General features: G+C 37.9%; 2 protein-coding genes across 3 annotated transcripts in view; one reads left to right on the forward strand and one right to left on the reverse strand.

The window, feature by feature from the left end:
* The window catches only part of hltf (helicase-like transcription factor), an 86,410-nt gene extending 84,923 nt beyond the window's left edge, over positions 1-1,487 (reverse strand). For both annotated transcript variants that reach the window (XM_061924460.2, XM_061924459.2), the window contains exon 1: positions 1,001-1,487. In XM_061924460.2, coding sequence (XP_061780444.1) covers positions 1,001-1,195 — 195 coding nt within the window. In that variant the 5' untranslated portion in view covers positions 1,196-1,487. The remainder of the gene's footprint in view (positions 1-1,000) is intronic.
* A 9,719-nt stretch (positions 1,488-11,206) lies between these two features.
* Positions 11,207-17,691, forward strand: part of LOC133571930 (serine/threonine-protein kinase PAK 2-like) — a 73,415-nt gene continuing 66,930 nt past the window's right edge. The window contains exon 1 of the mRNA XM_061924466.2: positions 11,207-11,433. The gene's annotated coding sequence lies outside the window, so the exon portion shown is untranslated. The remainder of the gene's footprint in view (positions 11,434-17,691) is intronic.

Raw genomic sequence — 17,691 nt, forward strand, 5'->3', positions numbered from 1 at the left:
TACTAAGTGCAAATAGGACCAGGTACTAAAGAGAGTTGACTTGACACAGGTGCAAATAGGATCAGGTACTAAGTGCAAATAGGACCAGGTACTAAGGAGAGTTGACCTGACACAGGTGCAAATAGGATCAGGTACTACGTGCAAATAGGACCAGGTACTAAGGAGGGTGGACCTGACACAGGTGCAAATAGGACCAGGTACTAAGGAGAGTTGACTTGACACAGGTGAAAATAGGATCAAGTACTAAGTGCAAATAGGACCAGGTACTAAGGAGAGTTGACTTGACACAGGTGCAAATAGGACCAGGTACTACGTGCAAATAGGACCAGGTACTAAGGAGGGTGGACCTGACACAGGTGCAAATAGAACCATGTACTAGGTGCAAATAGGACCATGTTCTAGGTGCAAATAGGACCAGGTTCTACGTGCAAATAGGACCAGGTTCTACGTGCAAATTGGACCAGGTTCTACGTGCAAATTGGACCAGGTTCTAGGTGCAAATAGGACCAGGTGCTACGTGCAAATTGGACCAGGTTCTAGGTGCAAATAGAACCAGGTTCTAGGTGCAAATACAACCATGTTCTAGGTGCAAATACAACCATGTTCTAGGTGCAAATAGAACCAGGTGCTACGTGCAAATAGGACCATGTCCTAGGTGCAAATAGGACCAGGTTCTACGTGCAAATAGGACCAGGTTGTACGTGCAAATTGGACCAGGTTCTAGGTGCAAATAGAACCATATTCTAGGTGCAAATAGAACCAGGTTGTAGGTGCAAATAGGACCAGGTTCTACGTGCAAATTGGACCAGGTTCTACGTGCAAATTGGACCAGGTTCTACGTGCAAATTGGACCAGGTTCTAGGTGCAAATAGAACCAGGTTGTAGGTGCAAATAGAACCAGGTTGTAGGTGCAAATAGCACCAGGTACTAAGGAGGGTGGACTTGACACCGGTGCAACTAGGACCAGGTACTAAAGACGGAGGTTATTGTGGATGCTCACCACGCCGCTGTAATATCTGAGGCCGACGACAGTGCCTTGGATCTGGCCAAAGAGGACGTTGCCCTCCGGGTCAGTCTCATCGGCTGCTGCGGCTCTGATGGCCTGAGAGAGGCTGTTGGTGCGGTCCAGGCGCTCTGAGAAGAGATCCACGTCGCTGTAGCGGTCCCAACTGAACCAGCTCCTCCGGAAGGCCATGCCGCCTGCACAGGTGAGGTGTGCACAGGTGAGTGAGCGCCACAGGTAAGACAGGTGATGGACAGACAAGCTAAGTGCTAGCAGCTAATGTTGACGAGACAGTAGCGGTTAGCTTAGCTGGCGGCGGGATAAGTCTTAGTCGATCCTGCGCGCACGTTTCACAGCTCGTCTGATCAGCGGCCATAAAGTCTGCGAATTGTTTGTCATGAACACATTCCGACTTCTGTCTTTCCCCTGGCTAACAGTTGACTTTTCAAAGCGACGTCGACGTGCGTGATGACGCGCGCGCTTTCTTGCCGCCTCGGCGTCTTTACGTCACTTCCGGTTTCGCAAGGAATACTCCTCATTTAAATATTAGGACTATAGTCCCAGTAAAAATAACAACAAGCATTTAAGAACTAGATGAGGTGTGAATGTTCCAATGCTGAAGTTGAAGTTGAATGCTGACAGAATGTAGTAAGAATGTATGAATAGTTTGAATGTCGAAGAGTTTGAATTTCCAGGAAAACTGGAATTTGGTTTGGAACTTGGGGAAAGTGTTAGTTTGAATGTCCAGGATGAGTGGAATGTGTTGAAGGTGGAATGGTTTGAATAGGTTGAAAAATGTGGGAATTGTGCAACTTGGAAAAATGTCCCATTCACTTTAATGGGACCTTCCTGGAAATTTGGGAATTTTGGGGGGAAAAAAATGTTTGGGGGGGGAAATTAGCTGAATTGTTTGGTGTTGGAATTGTTTAAATCAATCAAGAAATGTTGAAGGAGTAACACTTTTTTAAATTGAAAAATTGTATTACTGAATTTCGGGAAAACCGGGAATTTTTCAAGTTCCTAAACCAACTTGTTTTTTTGTCCCGACTAAGAGGAATGTTTTGACCGTGGAACAGTCGAAACGAGTTGAGAAATGCGAAAGCAGTCATCGCACTAAAAAAGGTTTGAAATAAGGTTGGGGGAAAAACAGGAATTCCTGGAAATTTGTTGAATGTGGAAAAATCGTTGTTTGAATTTCCAGGATGATTTGAATATGTTGATGTTGGAATGGTTTGATTCGGTTGGAAAAAATGTGGGAATTCTGCAACTTGGAAAAATGTGCCATTCATTTCAATGGGAACTTCCTGGAAATTTTGGGAAAAGTTAGATTTTTGGGGGGAAAATTAGCTGAATTGGTTGGTGTTGGAATTGTTTAAATCGGTCAAGAAATGTTGAGGTAGTAACACTTTTTTTAAATTGAAAAATTGTATTACTGAATTTCGGGAAAACCGGGAATTTTTCAAGTTCCTAAACCAACTTGTTTTTTTTGTCCCGGCTAAGAGGAATGTTTTGACCGTGGAACAGTCGAAACGAGATGAAAAATGCGAAAGCAGTCATCGCACTAAAAAAGGTTTGAAATAAGGTTGGGGGGAAAAACAGGAATTCCTGGAAATTTGTTGAATGTGGAAAAATAGTTGTTTGAATTTCCAGGATGATTTGAATGTGTTGATGTTGGAATGGTTTGATTCGGTTGGAAAAAATGTGGGAATTGTGCAACTTGGAAAAATGTGCCATTCATTTCAATGGGAACTTCCTGGAAATTTTGGGAAAAGTTAGATTTTTGGGGGGGAAATTAGCTGAATTGGTTGGTGTTGGAATTGTTTAAATCGGTCAAGAAATGTTGAGGTAGTAACACTTTTTTTAAATTGAAAAATGGTGTTACTGAATTTCGGGAAAACCGGGAATTTTTCAAGTTCCTAAACGAACTTGTTTTTTTTGTCCCGACTAAGAGGAATGTTTTGACTGTGGAACAGTCGAAACGAGTTGAAAAATGCGAAAGCAGTCATCGCACTAAAAAAGGTTTGAAATAAGGTTGGGGGGAAAACAGGAATTCCTGGAAATTTGTTGAATGTGGAAAAATCGTTGTTTGAATTTCCAGGATGATTTGAATATGTTGATGTTGGAATGGTTTGATTCGGTTGGAAAAAATGTGGGAATTGTGCAACTTGGAAAAATGTCCCATTCACTTTAATGGGAACTTCCTGGAAATTTGGGAATTTTGGGAAAAATTTGATTATTTTTTTTGGAAAATGAGCTGAATTGGTTGGTGTTGGAATTGTTTGAATCGGTCAAGAAATGTTGAAGGAGTAACAGTTTTTTAAATTGAAAAATTGTATTACAGAATTTCGGGAAAACCGGGAATTTGTCAAGTTCTTAAACCAACTTGGTTTTTTGTCCCGACTAAGAGGAATGTTTTGATCGTGGAACAGTCGAAACGAGTTGAGAAATGTGAAAGGAGTCATCGCACTAAAAAAGGTTGTAAATAAGGTTAGGGAAAAAACAGGAATTCCTGGAATATTGTTGAACTTAGAAAAAAGGTACTTTGAATTTCCAGGATGGTGGAATGTGTTGAAGGTGGAATGGTTTGAATATGTTGAAAAATGTGGGAATTGTGCAACTTGGAAAAATGTCCCATTCATTTCAATGGGAACTTCCTGGAAATTTGGGAATTTTGGGAAAATTTTGATTTTTTTTGGGGGGGGGGAATTAGCTGAATTGGTTGGTGTTGGAATTGTTTAAATCGGTCAAGAAATGCTGAAGTTGAAGGGAAATGCTGACAGAATGTAGTAAGAATGTATGAATAGTTTGAATGTTGAAGAGTTTGAATTTCCAGGAAAACTGGAATTTGGTTTGGAACTTGGGGAAAGTGTTAGTTTGAATGTCCAGGATGAGTGGAATGTGTTGAAGGTGGAATGCTTTGAATAGGTTGAAAAATGTGGGAATTGTGCAACTTGGAAAAATGTCCCATTCACTTTAATGGGAACTTCCTGGAAATTTGGGAATTTTGGGAAAATTTTGATTTTTTTTGGGGGGGGGGAATTAGCTGAATTGGTTGGTGTTGGAATTGTTTAAATCAGTCAAGAAATGCTGAAGTTGAAGGGAAATGCTGACAGAATGTAGTAAGAATGTATGAATAGTTTGAATGTTTGAATTTCTAGGAAAACTGGAATTTGGTTTGGAACTTGGGAAAGTGTTAGTTTGAATGTCCAGGATGGTGGAATGTGTTGAAGGTGGAATGGTTTGAATAGGTTGAAAAATGTGGGAATTGTGCAACTTGGAAAAATGTCCCATTCACTTTAATGGGAACTTCCTGGAAATTTGGGAATTTTGGGAAAATTTTGATTTTTTTGGGGGGGGGGGGGGGGGGGGGAATTAGCTGAATTGGTTGGTGTTGGAATTGTTTAAATCGGTCAAGAAATGCTGAAGTTGAAGGGAAATGCTGACAGAATGTAGTAAGAATGTATGAATAGTTTGAATGTTGAAGACTTTGAATTTCCAGGAAAACTGGAATTTGGTTTGGAACTTGGGGAAAGTGTTAGTTTGAATGTCCAGGATGAGTGGAATGTGTTGACGGTGGAATGGTTTGAATAGGTTGAAAAATGTGGGAATTGTGCAACTTGGAAAAATGTCCCATTCACTTCAATGGGAACTTCCTGGAAATTTGGGAATTTTGGGAAAAATTTGATATTTTTGGGGGGAAATTAGCTGAATTGGTTGGTGTTGGAATTGTTTAAATCGGTCAAGAAATGCTGAAGTTGAAGGGAAATGCTGACAGAATGTAGTAAGAATGTATGAATAGTTTGAATGTTGAAGACTTTGAATTTCTAGGAAAACTGGAATTTGGTTTGGAACTTGGGGAAAGTGTTAGTTTGAATGTCCAGGATGGTGGAATGTGTTGACGGTGGAATGGTTTGAATAGGTTGAAAAATGTGGGAATTGTGCAACTTGGAAAAATTTCCCATTCACTTCAATGGGAACTTCCTGGAAATTTAGGAAATTGGGGAAAAATTTTGATTATTTTTTGGGGGGAAAATTAGATGAATTTTTTGGTGTTGGAATTGTTTAAATCGGTCAAGAAATGTTGAAGGAGTAACAGTTTTTTAAATTGAAAAATTGTATTACAGAATTTCGGGAAAACCGGGAATTTTTCAAGTTCCTAAACCAACTTGTTTTCTTTGTCCCGGGTAAGAGTATATATATAAAAAAAAATTATAATTTTTTTTTTTTAGACATGTATCTCGTGCGCACAAGAAACTTTTTATAAAGTTATAAAAAAATTTAAAATATATATAATTTTTTGGGGGGATATTTTTTTAGACATGTATCTCGTGCGCACAAGAAACTTTTTATAAAGTTATAAAAAAAAAAAAAAAAATTATAATTTTTTGGGGGGATATTTTTTTTAGACATGTATCTCGTGCGCATGAGATACATGTCTAAAAAAAATAAATAAATAAAAAATTGTAAAAAAAAAAAAAAAAATTCCCCCATGTCCCTTTTTTTGTCCCCCATTTTTCTTTTTTTTTTTAGTATTATTACTCTATCTGTATTTGCCTTTGTTTTCTTTCCTTGATGTTGCAAGTGCCTTGACTTTTGTGTGAATTATAAATCTATGTTTGTTGTTCAATAAAAATAAAAAAAGATAATAAAAATTAAAGATGCAAGCAGCATTGGTCGGGCCCGCGTATTTGGCAGGTGCTAGTCCTAAGTGTCCCAATACTTATTTACAGTTTTAGTCCTAAATTTCCCAATACTTTTGTCAAGTTGTAGTCCTAAGTGTCCCAATACTTTTGTCAAGTTTTAGTCCCAAGTGTCCCAATACTTTTGTTCAGTTGTAGTCCCAAGTGTCCCAATACTTTTGTCAAGTTTTAGTCCCAAGTGTCCCAATACTTTTGTCCAGTTTTCGGTGTAAATGTCCCAATATTTTTGTTCAGTGGTAGTCCTAAATTTCCCAATACTTTTGTCAAGTTGTAGTCCCAAGTGTCCCAAAACTTTTGTCCAGTTGTCGTCCTAAGTGTCCCAATACTTTTGTCCGGTGGTAGTCATAAGTGTCCCAATACTTTTGTCTACTTTTAGTCTGAAGTGTCCCAAGACTTTTGTCTAGTGTACCTACCTTGTCTGCATTGTGTGGGCACGCTGGTGCTTCCTGCTTTTAAGCAGCCATCTTAAAAAAACAGCAGCGCAGCAGCATCAGCGCAGCGGTTCTTTGAAGGGTCATAAAATCAAAACCGGAGCAGTTAGAAAAACGCTGTTCTATTCTTTTATACACAAGGGTTCAATCTCTCTCCTGTGTTAGTTTGAAGCCGAAACGACAAACGCGCTCAGAGGAGATAGATTTTGAAGGAAGGTGACCGGTTTTTACAAAAAAATAGTTTTGAAGGGGGAATAGCAAACTTCCTGTTAATTTTTGCTGGGGGTTGTCAATTTATGAAATGTAGGTCTAAGTGAGACCTACATAGAGGTTTTTGTTTCATGTCTCTCCGACCTTCCCAGTGGGAGTTACAGGCAGTTTAGTCATTTTTTTTTCTTTCGAGGAGCAGTTTTTTCTGTGTTTTATTCAAAAATTGCTGTAAATCGCAATTTTGAGATTTGGGGTTAGGTTTTTTTATTAGATCGCAATTTCTGCCAGTCTTGATGTGTGCGTTCAGTTTGGTGACTTTTGAAGCATGTTAAGGGGGTCAAATTACAGCTCAAAGAGGCAAAAGTGACTGTTTTTAGTACTTTTTTGTCTTGAAGGGGGAATTGCAAACTTCCTGTTGATTTCTGCCCGATGATGTACAATTATGAAATGTAGGTGTAAGTCAGACCTACATAAATTATTTAGTTTCATGTCTCTCCGACCTTTCTAGTGGGAGTTACAGGCAGTCTAGTTTTTTTTTTTTCTAGGGGGCGCTAGAGCGCAATTTTGAGTTTTGGGGTTCGGTTTTTTATTAAAAGACAATTTTCGCAGGTCCTGATGTGTGGGTCAAATATGGTGAGTTTTGAAGCATGTTAAGGGGGTCAAATTACAGCTCAAAGAGGCAAAAGTGACTGTTTTTAGTACTTTTTTGTCTTGAAGGGGGAATTGCCAACTTCCTGTTGATTTCTGCCCGATTATGTACAATTATGAAATGTAGGTGTAAGTCAGACCTACATAAATTATTTTGTTTCATGTCTCTCCGACCTTTCTAGTGGGAGTTACAGGCAGTCTAGTTTTTTTTTTCTTAGGGGGCGCTAGAGCGCAATTTTGAGTTTTGGGGTTCGGTTTTTTATTAAAAGACAATTTTCGCAGGTCCTGATGTGTGGGTCAAATATGGTGAGTTTTGAAGCATGTTAAGTGGGTCAAATTAGTGCTCAAAGAGGCGGCGGAATAATAATAATAATAATAAAACCTTAGAAAAACAATAGGTCCTTTTGTCCCATTGCAAAAGGACTCCCAAAGGGAGTCCTTTTGCAATGGGCCATGCGGGCCCTAATAAAAAACATATTTTGAAAAGGACCCTAGGAAGACTAGCCTGATGTTTGTGTGTCTTCTGATGGGGATCCTCAATAAACAATAAACAATAAACAATAAGGTTCCGCAATAACACATTTTTTTCCGGACATTTGGAAACAAAGACGTGGTCCACATGGATTCAGCAATTAATATTTCACATAACATGTTGCATATTAGCAACATGTTATGAATGACATGGAGTGTTTAAAGCAGCGTTTCTCAAAGTGTGGGGCGCGCCCCACTGGTGGGGAATAGAGACATGACAGGTGGGGCGCGAGGAACGGGAGGAAATTTCACTTAAATTTTTTTTATTATTATTATATTCTTAGATTATTTTTTTTTACTATGCTTTCATTTTCTATACACACTGTAAATCACTTTGTGATTCTGTCTGTGAAATCCGCTATATAAATAAATGGAAATTACCGGGACTTATTTTTACTGTAGGCTTTATATTTCTCGGTACGAGCGAAAGTTTGACAGACATAGCAACAGTAACTAATGGGGGCGGGGCTAAGCGGAACAAACTTTGGCGCGGATGGGTAGCAGGCTAATGTGTGGATCACAATTACACAAATATATACATTTGTGACTCGCACCTCAAAGGTCGTCGAGCCAGAGCCAGCGCCTGCAGAGAAACAAAAATGTGACGGGCACACACTGTGTCATTCACCGGGAAGCACTCGCGTCAAGGCAGCTCAGCCCCGAACTCAATGAGGTTTTAACAGATGTTGTGAGCGCGGTCAATTTGATCAAAACACGACCACTGAAAGTGCGACTGTTCTCTGCACTGTGTGAGGAAATGGGAGCTGATCATACAGCCGTGCTGTTTCACAGTGAAGCAAGGTGGCTCTCCCGGGGAAAAGTGCTGTCACTTGCCCTGTCTTGCCAAATGCATAACTCCTCCTTTTTTTTTTGCAAAGATTGCAAAGTGGCACTTTTATTGTATTTATTATTGAACTTGATGCAAGTTATTTGATTTATTATTGAACTTGATGCAAGTTATAACACTTTTTTATTTATTTATTATTGAACTTGATGCAAGTTATAACACTTTTTTGATTTATTATTGAACGTGATGCAAGTTATAACACTTTTTTTGATTTATTATTGAACTTGATGCAAGTTATAACACTTTTTTTGATTTATTATTGAACTTGATGCAAGTTATAACACTTTTTTAAATTTATTATTGAACTTGATGTAAGTTATAACACTTTTTTTGATTTATTATTGAACTTGATGCAAGTTATAACACTTTTATTTGATTTATTATTGAACTTGATGCAAGTTATAACACTTTTTTTGATTTATTATTGAACGTGATGCAAGTTATAACACTTTTTTTGATTTATTATTGAACTTGATGCAAGTTATAACACTTTTGTTTTATTTATTATTGAACTTGATGGAAGTTATTTTATTTATTATTGAACTTGATGCAAGTTATACCACAGCTGCACAGTTATTTTATTTATTATTGAACTTGATGTTATTTTATGTTATTGAGTTTGAATGTATACAACTTGATGTTCAATAAATTTGAAAATGTTAAAGCTTGGCATTAGCGCTCTGTTGGGGCGATGGGGGCAGGTGGGGCTTGAAAACTCCCCCTTGTCCAAAGTGGGGGATGAAAAAAAAAGTTTGAGAACCACTGCCCTAAAGGGACATGGGGGAAACATTTTTTTAAATTTTTTTATTTTTTTAAATTTTTTTTAGACATGTATCTCGTGCGCCAGAGAAACTTTTTACAAAGTTATATAAAAAAAAAAAATTTTTTTTAATAAATTTTTTTTAGACATGTATCTCGCAGCAAGGGAAACTTTTTATAAAGTTATATATATATAAAAAAATACATATATAATTTTTTTTAGACATGTATCTCGTGCGCACGAGAAACTTTTTATAAAGTTATAAAAAAATTAAAAAATATATATAATTTTTTTGGGGGGATTTCTTTTAGACATGTATCTCGTGCGCACGACAAACTTTTTATAAAGTTATAAAACAATTTTAAAAAATTATAATTTTTTGGGGGGATATTTTTTTAGACATGTATCTCGTGCGCACGAGAAACTTTTTATAAAGTTATATAAAAAAAAATTTTTTTTTATAATTAATATTTTTTTTATGTTTTTTAGACATGTATCTCGTGCACACGAGAAACTTTTTATAAAGTTATATATATTAAAAAAATGTATAATTTTTTTTTAGACATGTATCTCGTGCGCACGAGAAACTTTTTATAAAGTTATAAAAAAATTAAAAAACATATATAATTTTTTTGGGGGGATTTTTTTTAGACATGTATCTTGTGCGCACGACAAACTTTTTATAAAGTTATAAAACAATTTTAAAAAATTATAATTTTTTGGGGGGATATTTTTTTTAGACATGTATCTCGTGCGCACGAGAAACTTTTTATAAAGTTATATAAAAAATTTTTTTTTATAATTAATATTTTTTTTAAATTTTTTTAGACATGTATCTCGTGCGCACGAGAAACTTTTTATAAAGTTATATATATAAAACAAATGTATAATTTTTTTTTTAGACATGTATCTCGTGCGCACAAGAAACTTTTTATAAAGTTATAAAAAAATTTAAAATATATATAATTTTTTGGGGAGATATTTTTTTAGACATGTATCTCGTGCGCACGAGAAACTTTTTATAAAGTTATATACATTTTTTTTTAATATATATAATCAATATTTTTTTTATTTTTTTTAGACATGTATCTCGTGCGCACGAGAAATTTTTTATAAAGTTATATATATAAAAAAATGTTTATATATATATTTTTAGACATGTATCTCCTGCACATGAGAAACTTTTTATAAAGTTATACATTTTTTTTTAAAAAGTAGATTTTTTGGGGGGGATATTTTTTTAGACATGTATCTCGTGCGCACGAGAAACTTTTTATAAAGTTGTATACATTTTTTTTAAATATATATAATCAATATTTTTTTATTTTTTTTAGACATGTATCTCGTGCGCACAAGACATTTTTTATAAAGTTATATGTATAAAAAAATGTTTATATATATTTTTTTAGACATGTATCTCCTGCACATGAGAAACTTTTTATAAAGTTATACATTTTTTTTAAAAAGTAGATTTTTTGGGGGGGATATTTTTTTAGACATGTATCTCGTGCGCACGAGATACATGTCTAAGAAAATAATAAAAAATAAAAAATAATAAAAAATAAAAATTCCCCTATGTCCCTTTTTTTGTCCCCCCATTTTTTTATTTTTTTGTAGTATTATTACTCTATCTGTATTTGCCTTTGTTTTCTTTCCTTGATGTTGCAAGTGAATTGACTTTTGTGTGAATTATAAATGTATGTTTGTTGTTCAATAAAAAAAATAAAAGATAATAAAAATAAAAAAACATCTTTTGAAAAGGACCCTAGGAAGACTAGCCTGATGTTTGTGTGTCTTCTGATGGGGATCCTCAATAAACAATAAACAATAAGGTTCCGCAATAACACATTTTTTCCCGGACATTTGGAAACAAAAGCGTGGTCCACATGGATTCAGCAATTAATAATTCACATAACATGTTACATATTAGTAACATGTTATGAATGACATGGAGTGTTTAAAGTACGTTTTTGCTGGTAGTTTATGGTTTAGTGCCTTTATTTTGAAAAGCTCAACCGGGGTTGCGGCTAACGTGTTAGAACTCAGCAGTTGTGTTTACGCGCCGCGGTGCTCCTACGGAAGCCGCACGCCCTCAATTCGTACAACGTTTTTCCGCTTCCTCTCGCACTCCCTCCTCTTACCGGCAGGCAGCAGGAAGAAAGACGCGTCTTCAAAACGAAAACGTTTTTTTGTTTGTTTTAATAGCCTCAAGGCAATCATTTTATCGGGACTTCCTTTTTTTTGTGGTCACGTGGGGGAAAAGGGGGCGGAGTTTGAATCAAGCGCACCCTGTTATTTTTGCGGTGAGTTCTCTTCGCTCCTCTCTAACTTATTGGCTTTATGACAATTATGTGAATGTATCGGAAATATTATTGTGGCGAGTTGTTCGCTTTATGGATATGTGAAGGTTGTGTTGGAAAGTTGGTTTTCGAAACGACGCTTGCGGCAACTTTGTCCAGTTTGAACGCTGACAATGCTAGTTTCGCTGCTAACATGTTTACTAGTTTAGCTGCTAACATGTTTACTATATGCTAGTTTTCGCTGCGAAACATGTTGACTAAGTGACACACTACATGTTTACATGCGTGAAAAGGAGTAGGTAGAGGGGAGTTTATTTTTATTCTAACTCTCTTTATGTCTCCGCTGGTCACTTCCGGTGTTTCACAAATTGTAAAGTTTATTTTTCACATGGCTACTTCCGGTCCTGACCTTGCTTAAATGAGGATTAATTATAAACAGAGGTAGGTAGAGTAGCCAGAAATTGTACTCAAGTAAGAGTACTGTTACTTTAGAGATTTATTACTCAAGTAAAAGTAAGGAGTAGTCACCCAAATATTTACTTGAGTAAAAGTAAAAAGTATGTTGTGAAAAAACTACTCAAGTACTGAGTAACTGATGAGTAACATACACACACATATTATATATATATATGTATATATATATATATATACACATTAGAGATGCGCGGACAGGCAATTATTTAATCCGCAACCGCATCAGAAAGTCGTCAACCATCTGCAATCCACCCGATCTAACATTTGATCAGAACCGAATCCGCCCGCACCCGCCCGTTGTTATATATCTAATATAGACGATGCAAGGCATTAGTGAGGTTATAAAGCTTTTGCCTGTTAAAGAAAGGAGACTGATCCAATGCAGCACAGACATTCGCGTGCCACGCTGTCACGACCCAGACGCACACCAGTGCGCAATCATATGGGAGCCGCGCTGAGCGCACCTCCAAGCGCGTCTCGCTGCCGGCGACGGCCGGGTATATGGGCCCGACGCTCCAGCGCCATCCATTTTCAGGTCTAGTTGATTCGGCAGGTGGGTTGTTACTAAGGCTGCAGCTAACGATTATTTTTCTATCGATTAATCTATAGATTATTTTTTCGATTAATCGGTTAATCTATAGATTATTTTTTCGATTAATCTATAGATTATTTTTCCTTTTACCGATTTTTTTATTTTATTTAAAATGAAGATGAAAAAATAAATGTAGGCCAGTTTTTTCAAAAGGCATGGCTTTTATTTACAAAAAAAAAAGTATGGCCACTCAGTCAACATTGACAACAACATGACAAAATATTCTGTAACAATGTAAACATTTAACAAAATTAAAAGTAGCTTATTTGCTTTTAATGTGCAAATATAAAAGTAAACATCCAGTGCAAATCTTAATATTCTGCAATAGTATAAGCATTTCAAAAGTAAAAGTATTGCTTATTTTGCTTTAAAATGTGCAAAAATAAAGATAAACATCCAATACAAAAAAGTGCAAAACGGAAATATTCTGTAACAACAGTGTAAACATTTCAACAAAAGTAAAAGTATTGCTTATTTGCTAAAGTGTGCTAAAATAAAGATAAACATCCAATACAAAAAAGTGCAAAACGAAATATTCTGTAACAACAGTGTAAACATTTCAACAAAAGTAAAACTTTTGCTTATTTTGCTTGATAACACAACAATGATAGTATGATTAAAGTGAAAGTTAATTGTTGGTTTGTACATAGTATACGTAACTGTTAATGTTGTAAAAGGTATTTGCACAACTAATTAACGTTAGCGTTAAAGAGGAGCGCCAAACGCTCCTCTCAGAGCGAAACGGTGCTTTAGTTTATGAATTTACAACGCAGATACAAATGACACATTCATGTTTTTGTGTAATGATGACAACGTATACTCACGCGGACCATTGACTAGTTGATGGTGATGGCAAGAACGCTGCCGTTGTGCTGCTATGATAGGCCATTTCCGCTCGACACAGTGTGCATACAACAACATTATTAGCAGAGGTGGGTAGAGTAGCCAGAAATTGTACTCAAGTAAGAGTACTGTTACTTTAGAGATTTATTACTCAAGTAAAAGTAAGGAGTAGTCACCAAAATATTTACTTGAGTAAAAGTAAAAAGTATGTTGTGAAAAAACTACTCAAGTACTGAGTAACTGATAGTGATGGGTTGATGAGGCGTCATGAAGCGTTTCGACACATTGCAAAACTGTATTGATACTGTGTCGATACTGTGTCACTAAATACTGACATCTGCTGGACATTAAAAATCCCTACAGGCAACCTATGGACCGACTCAACTGACACTGATTTGATGCCCTAGTACAGGGGTCACCAACCTTTTTGAAACCAAAAACTACTTCTTGGGTACTGATTAATGCGAAGGGCTACCAGTTTGATACACACTTAAATAAATAAATATATTGTCATTTGTAAGTTACACGTAAGTGTGATTTAAACAAGAATAGCTAAATAAATACATTTATATATATATATAAAAAAATGGGTATTTCTGTCTGTCATTCCGTCGTACATTTTTTTTTCCTTTTACGGAAGGTTTTTTGTAGAGAATAAATGATGAAAAAAACACTTAATTGAACGGTTTAAAAGAGGAGAAAATACGAAAAAATTTAAAATAAAATTTTGAAACATAGTTTATCTTCAATTTCGACTCTTTATAATTCAAAATTCAACCGACAAAAAGAAGAGAAAAACTAGCTTATTTGAATCTTTTTGAAAAAATAAAAAAAATAATTTATGGAACATCATTAGTAATTTTTCCTGATTAAGATACATTTTAGAATTTTGATGACATGTTTTAAATTGGTTAAAATCCAATCTGCACTTTGTTAGAATATTTAACAAATTGGAGCAAGCTATATTTCTAACAAAGACAAATCAGTATTTCTTCTAGATTTTCCAGAACAAAAATTTTAAAAGAAATTCAAAATACTTTGAAATAAGATTTAAATTTAATTCTACAGATTTTCTAGATTTGCCAGAATAATTTTTTTGAATTTTAATCATAGTAAGTTTGAAGAAATATTTCACAAATATTCTTCATCGAAAAAACAGAAGCTAAAATTATTCTTTACAATAAAAAAAAAAAAAATTACTTGAACATTGATTTAAATTGTCAGGAAAGAAGAGGAAGAAATTTAAAAAGGTAAAAATGTATATTTGTTTAAAAATCCTAAAATCATTTTTAAGGTTGTGTTTTTTCTCTAAAATTGTATTTCTAACAGTAATAAGAAGCAAAGTAAAAAATAAATGAATTTATTTAAACAAGTGAAGACCCATCCATCCATCCATTTTCTACCGCTTATTCCAAGTGAAGACCAAGTCTTTCAAATATTTTCTTGGATTTTCAAATTCTATTTGAGTTTTGTCACTTTTAGAATTAAAAATGTCGAGCAAAGCGAGACCAGCTTGCTAGTAAATAAATACAATTTAAAAAATAGAGGCAGCTCACTGGTAAGTGCTGCTCTTTGAGCTATTTTTAGAACAGGCCAGCGGGCGACTGATCTGGTCCTTACGGGCTACCTGGTGACCGCGGGCACCGCGTTGGTGACCCCTGCCCTAGTATATACAATAATATAAACCAAGTCATTTAGGATTATTTCATATCTTCATTTAAATAAAAATATATTTGTATCATTTTTAGACACAGTCAATAAATAACGTGAACATGTATCATAACATGGACATCTAAGAGAACGTGTTGTGGATGATTGTGCACTGGGTATTTTTTTTAATTTATTTTTTTACACATTTTAATTTAAAAAAAAAGAAGTTTTTCCGACATATTACATTTTAGACGATTTCTCTTCTTAGTTATTATTTCTCCGGCTGTAGAAAAGAGCCGCTCACAGGGCACAGAGGAGGCGTCAGTGCGACACAGTTGGCGTATCGGTCACGTGACCAAAACAGCTCATGATCGGTCACGTGACTTTCTAAAAGCGGTACGCGCACCGACACAGGGTTTTGCTCTATGAGCTCGACGCATGCGCCGATGCATCGGTGTTGCCGGACCCATCACTACTGACTAGCTTGTTCTGGGATGTTTGGAGTCTAGATTTGAGGGTTTTTGGAGGTGCTAGGGTACCAGGAGGTGCATGCGTAGTCGAAAAAGGGTTGAATGAGAGTTCCCGCTAGAATCTTCAAGGTGCTTTTGTTGACCAGAGAGGAGATTCTGTAGAGAAATCCCGTTCGTTGGTTGACCTTTTTGATGACCTTGGTTGCCATTTTATCACAGGAAAGATTAGCCTCTAGAATGGAACCTAGGTAGGTGACCTCATCTTTCCTGGTGATAACAATGTCACCCACTTTTATAGTGACTTTCTTAAGGTTGATGTGGGACCCAAACAGGATGGATTCAGTTTTACCCAAGTGTATGGATAGCTTGTTGTCAGCAAGCCAGGTGCAAGTTCTACAGAGTTCAGCACTGAGGATTTTCTCCACCTGTGACTTGTCCTTGTCTGATACCAGCAGGGCCGAGTCATCCGCAAACAAGAACAATTCACAGTCGCATGCTGATGACATGTGGTTTGCGTATAATAGGAACAGTAAAGGCCCTAATATACTGCCCTGGGGGACTCCACAGCTTACTGAGAGGGGGGGGAACATGGTGCTGTTCACCTCTACCACCTGTTCCCTCCCCTCCAAGTGAGAAAAACAGTACCACTGTTTTTTAGGGGGGTTTACGGAAACAATCCCACCAGCACGTCTTCCTATGAGGAAGCAGTGCCTAGGGAGTCTCTGGTGGGCTCTCCTATTAATGGGGCTGAGGTAGTTAAAAAGCTCCTCGGTGGCAAGGCCCCGGGGGTAGATGAGATACACCCGGAGTTCCTTAAGGCTCTGGATGTTGTGGGGCTGTCTTGGTTGACAAGACTCTGCAGCATCGCGTGGACATCGGGGGCGGTACCACTGGATTGGCAGACCGGGGTGGTGGTTCCTCTCTTTAAGAAGGGTAACCGGAGGGTGTGTTCTAACTATCGTGGGATCACACTCCTCAGCCTTCACGGTAAGGTCTATTCAGGTGTACTGGAGAGGAGGCTACGCCGGATAGTCGAACCTCGGATTCAGGAGGAACAGTGTGGTTTTCGTCCTGGTCGTGGAACTGTGGACCAGCTCTATACTCTCGGCAGGATCCTTGAGGGTGCATGGGAGTTTGCCCAACCAGTCTACATGTGTTTTGTGGACTTGGAGAAGGCATTCGACCGTGTCCCTCGGGAAGTCCTGTGGGGAGTGCTCAGAGAGTACGGGGTATCGGACTGTCTGATTGTGGCAGTCCGCTCCCTGTATGATCAGTGTCAGAGCTTGGTCCGCATTGCCGGCAGTAAGTCGGACACGTTTCCAGTGAGGGTTGGACTCCGCCAAGGCTGCCCTTTGTCACCCATTCTGTTCATAACTTTTATGGACAGAATTTCTAGGCGCAGTCAAGGCGTTGAGGGGATCTGGTTTGGTGGCTGCAGGATTAGGTCTCTGCTTTTTGCAGATGATGTGGTCCTGATGGCTTCATCTGGCCAGGATCTTCAGCTCTCACTGGATCGGTTCGCAGCCGAGTGTGAAGCGACTGGGATGAGAATCAGCACCTCCAAGTCCGAGTCCATGGTTCTCGCCCGGAAAAGGGTGGAGTGCCATCTCCGGGTTGGGGAGGAGATCTTGCCCCAAGTGGAGGAGTTCAAGTACCTCGGAGTCTTGTTCACGAGTGGGGGAAGAGTGGATCGTGAGATCGACAGGCGGATCGGTGCGGCGTCTTCAGTAATGCGGACGCTGTATCGATCCGTTGTGGTGAAGAAGGAGCTGAGCCGGAAGGCAAAGCTCTCAATTTATTGGTCGATCTACGTTCCCATCCTCACCTATGGTCATGAGCTTTGGGTTATGACCGAAAGGACAAGATCACGGGTACAAGCGGCCGAAATGAGTTTCCTACGCCGGGTAGCGGGGCTCTCCCTTAGAGATAGGGTGAGAAGCTCTGTCATTCGGGGGGAGCTCAAAGTAAAGCCGCTGCTCCTCCACATGGAGAGGAGCCAGATGAGGTGGTTCGGGCATCTGGTCAGGATGCCACCCGAACGCCTCCCTAGGGAGGTGTTTAGGGCACGTCCGACCGGTAGGAGGCCACGAGGAAGACCCAGGACACGTTGGGAAGACTATGTCTCCCGGCTGGCCTGGGAACGCCTCGGGGTCCCCCGGGAGGAGCTGGATGAAGTGGCTGGGGAGAGGGAAGTCTGGGCTTCCCTGCTTAGGCTGCTGCCCCCGCGACCCG

Source organism: Nerophis lumbriciformis, linkage group LG29 (genome assembly GCF_033978685.3).
Source record: "Nerophis lumbriciformis linkage group LG29, RoL_Nlum_v2.1, whole genome shotgun sequence".
In the NCBI taxonomy this organism is placed as follows: Eukaryota; Metazoa; Chordata; class Actinopteri; order Syngnathiformes; family Syngnathidae; genus Nerophis; species Nerophis lumbriciformis.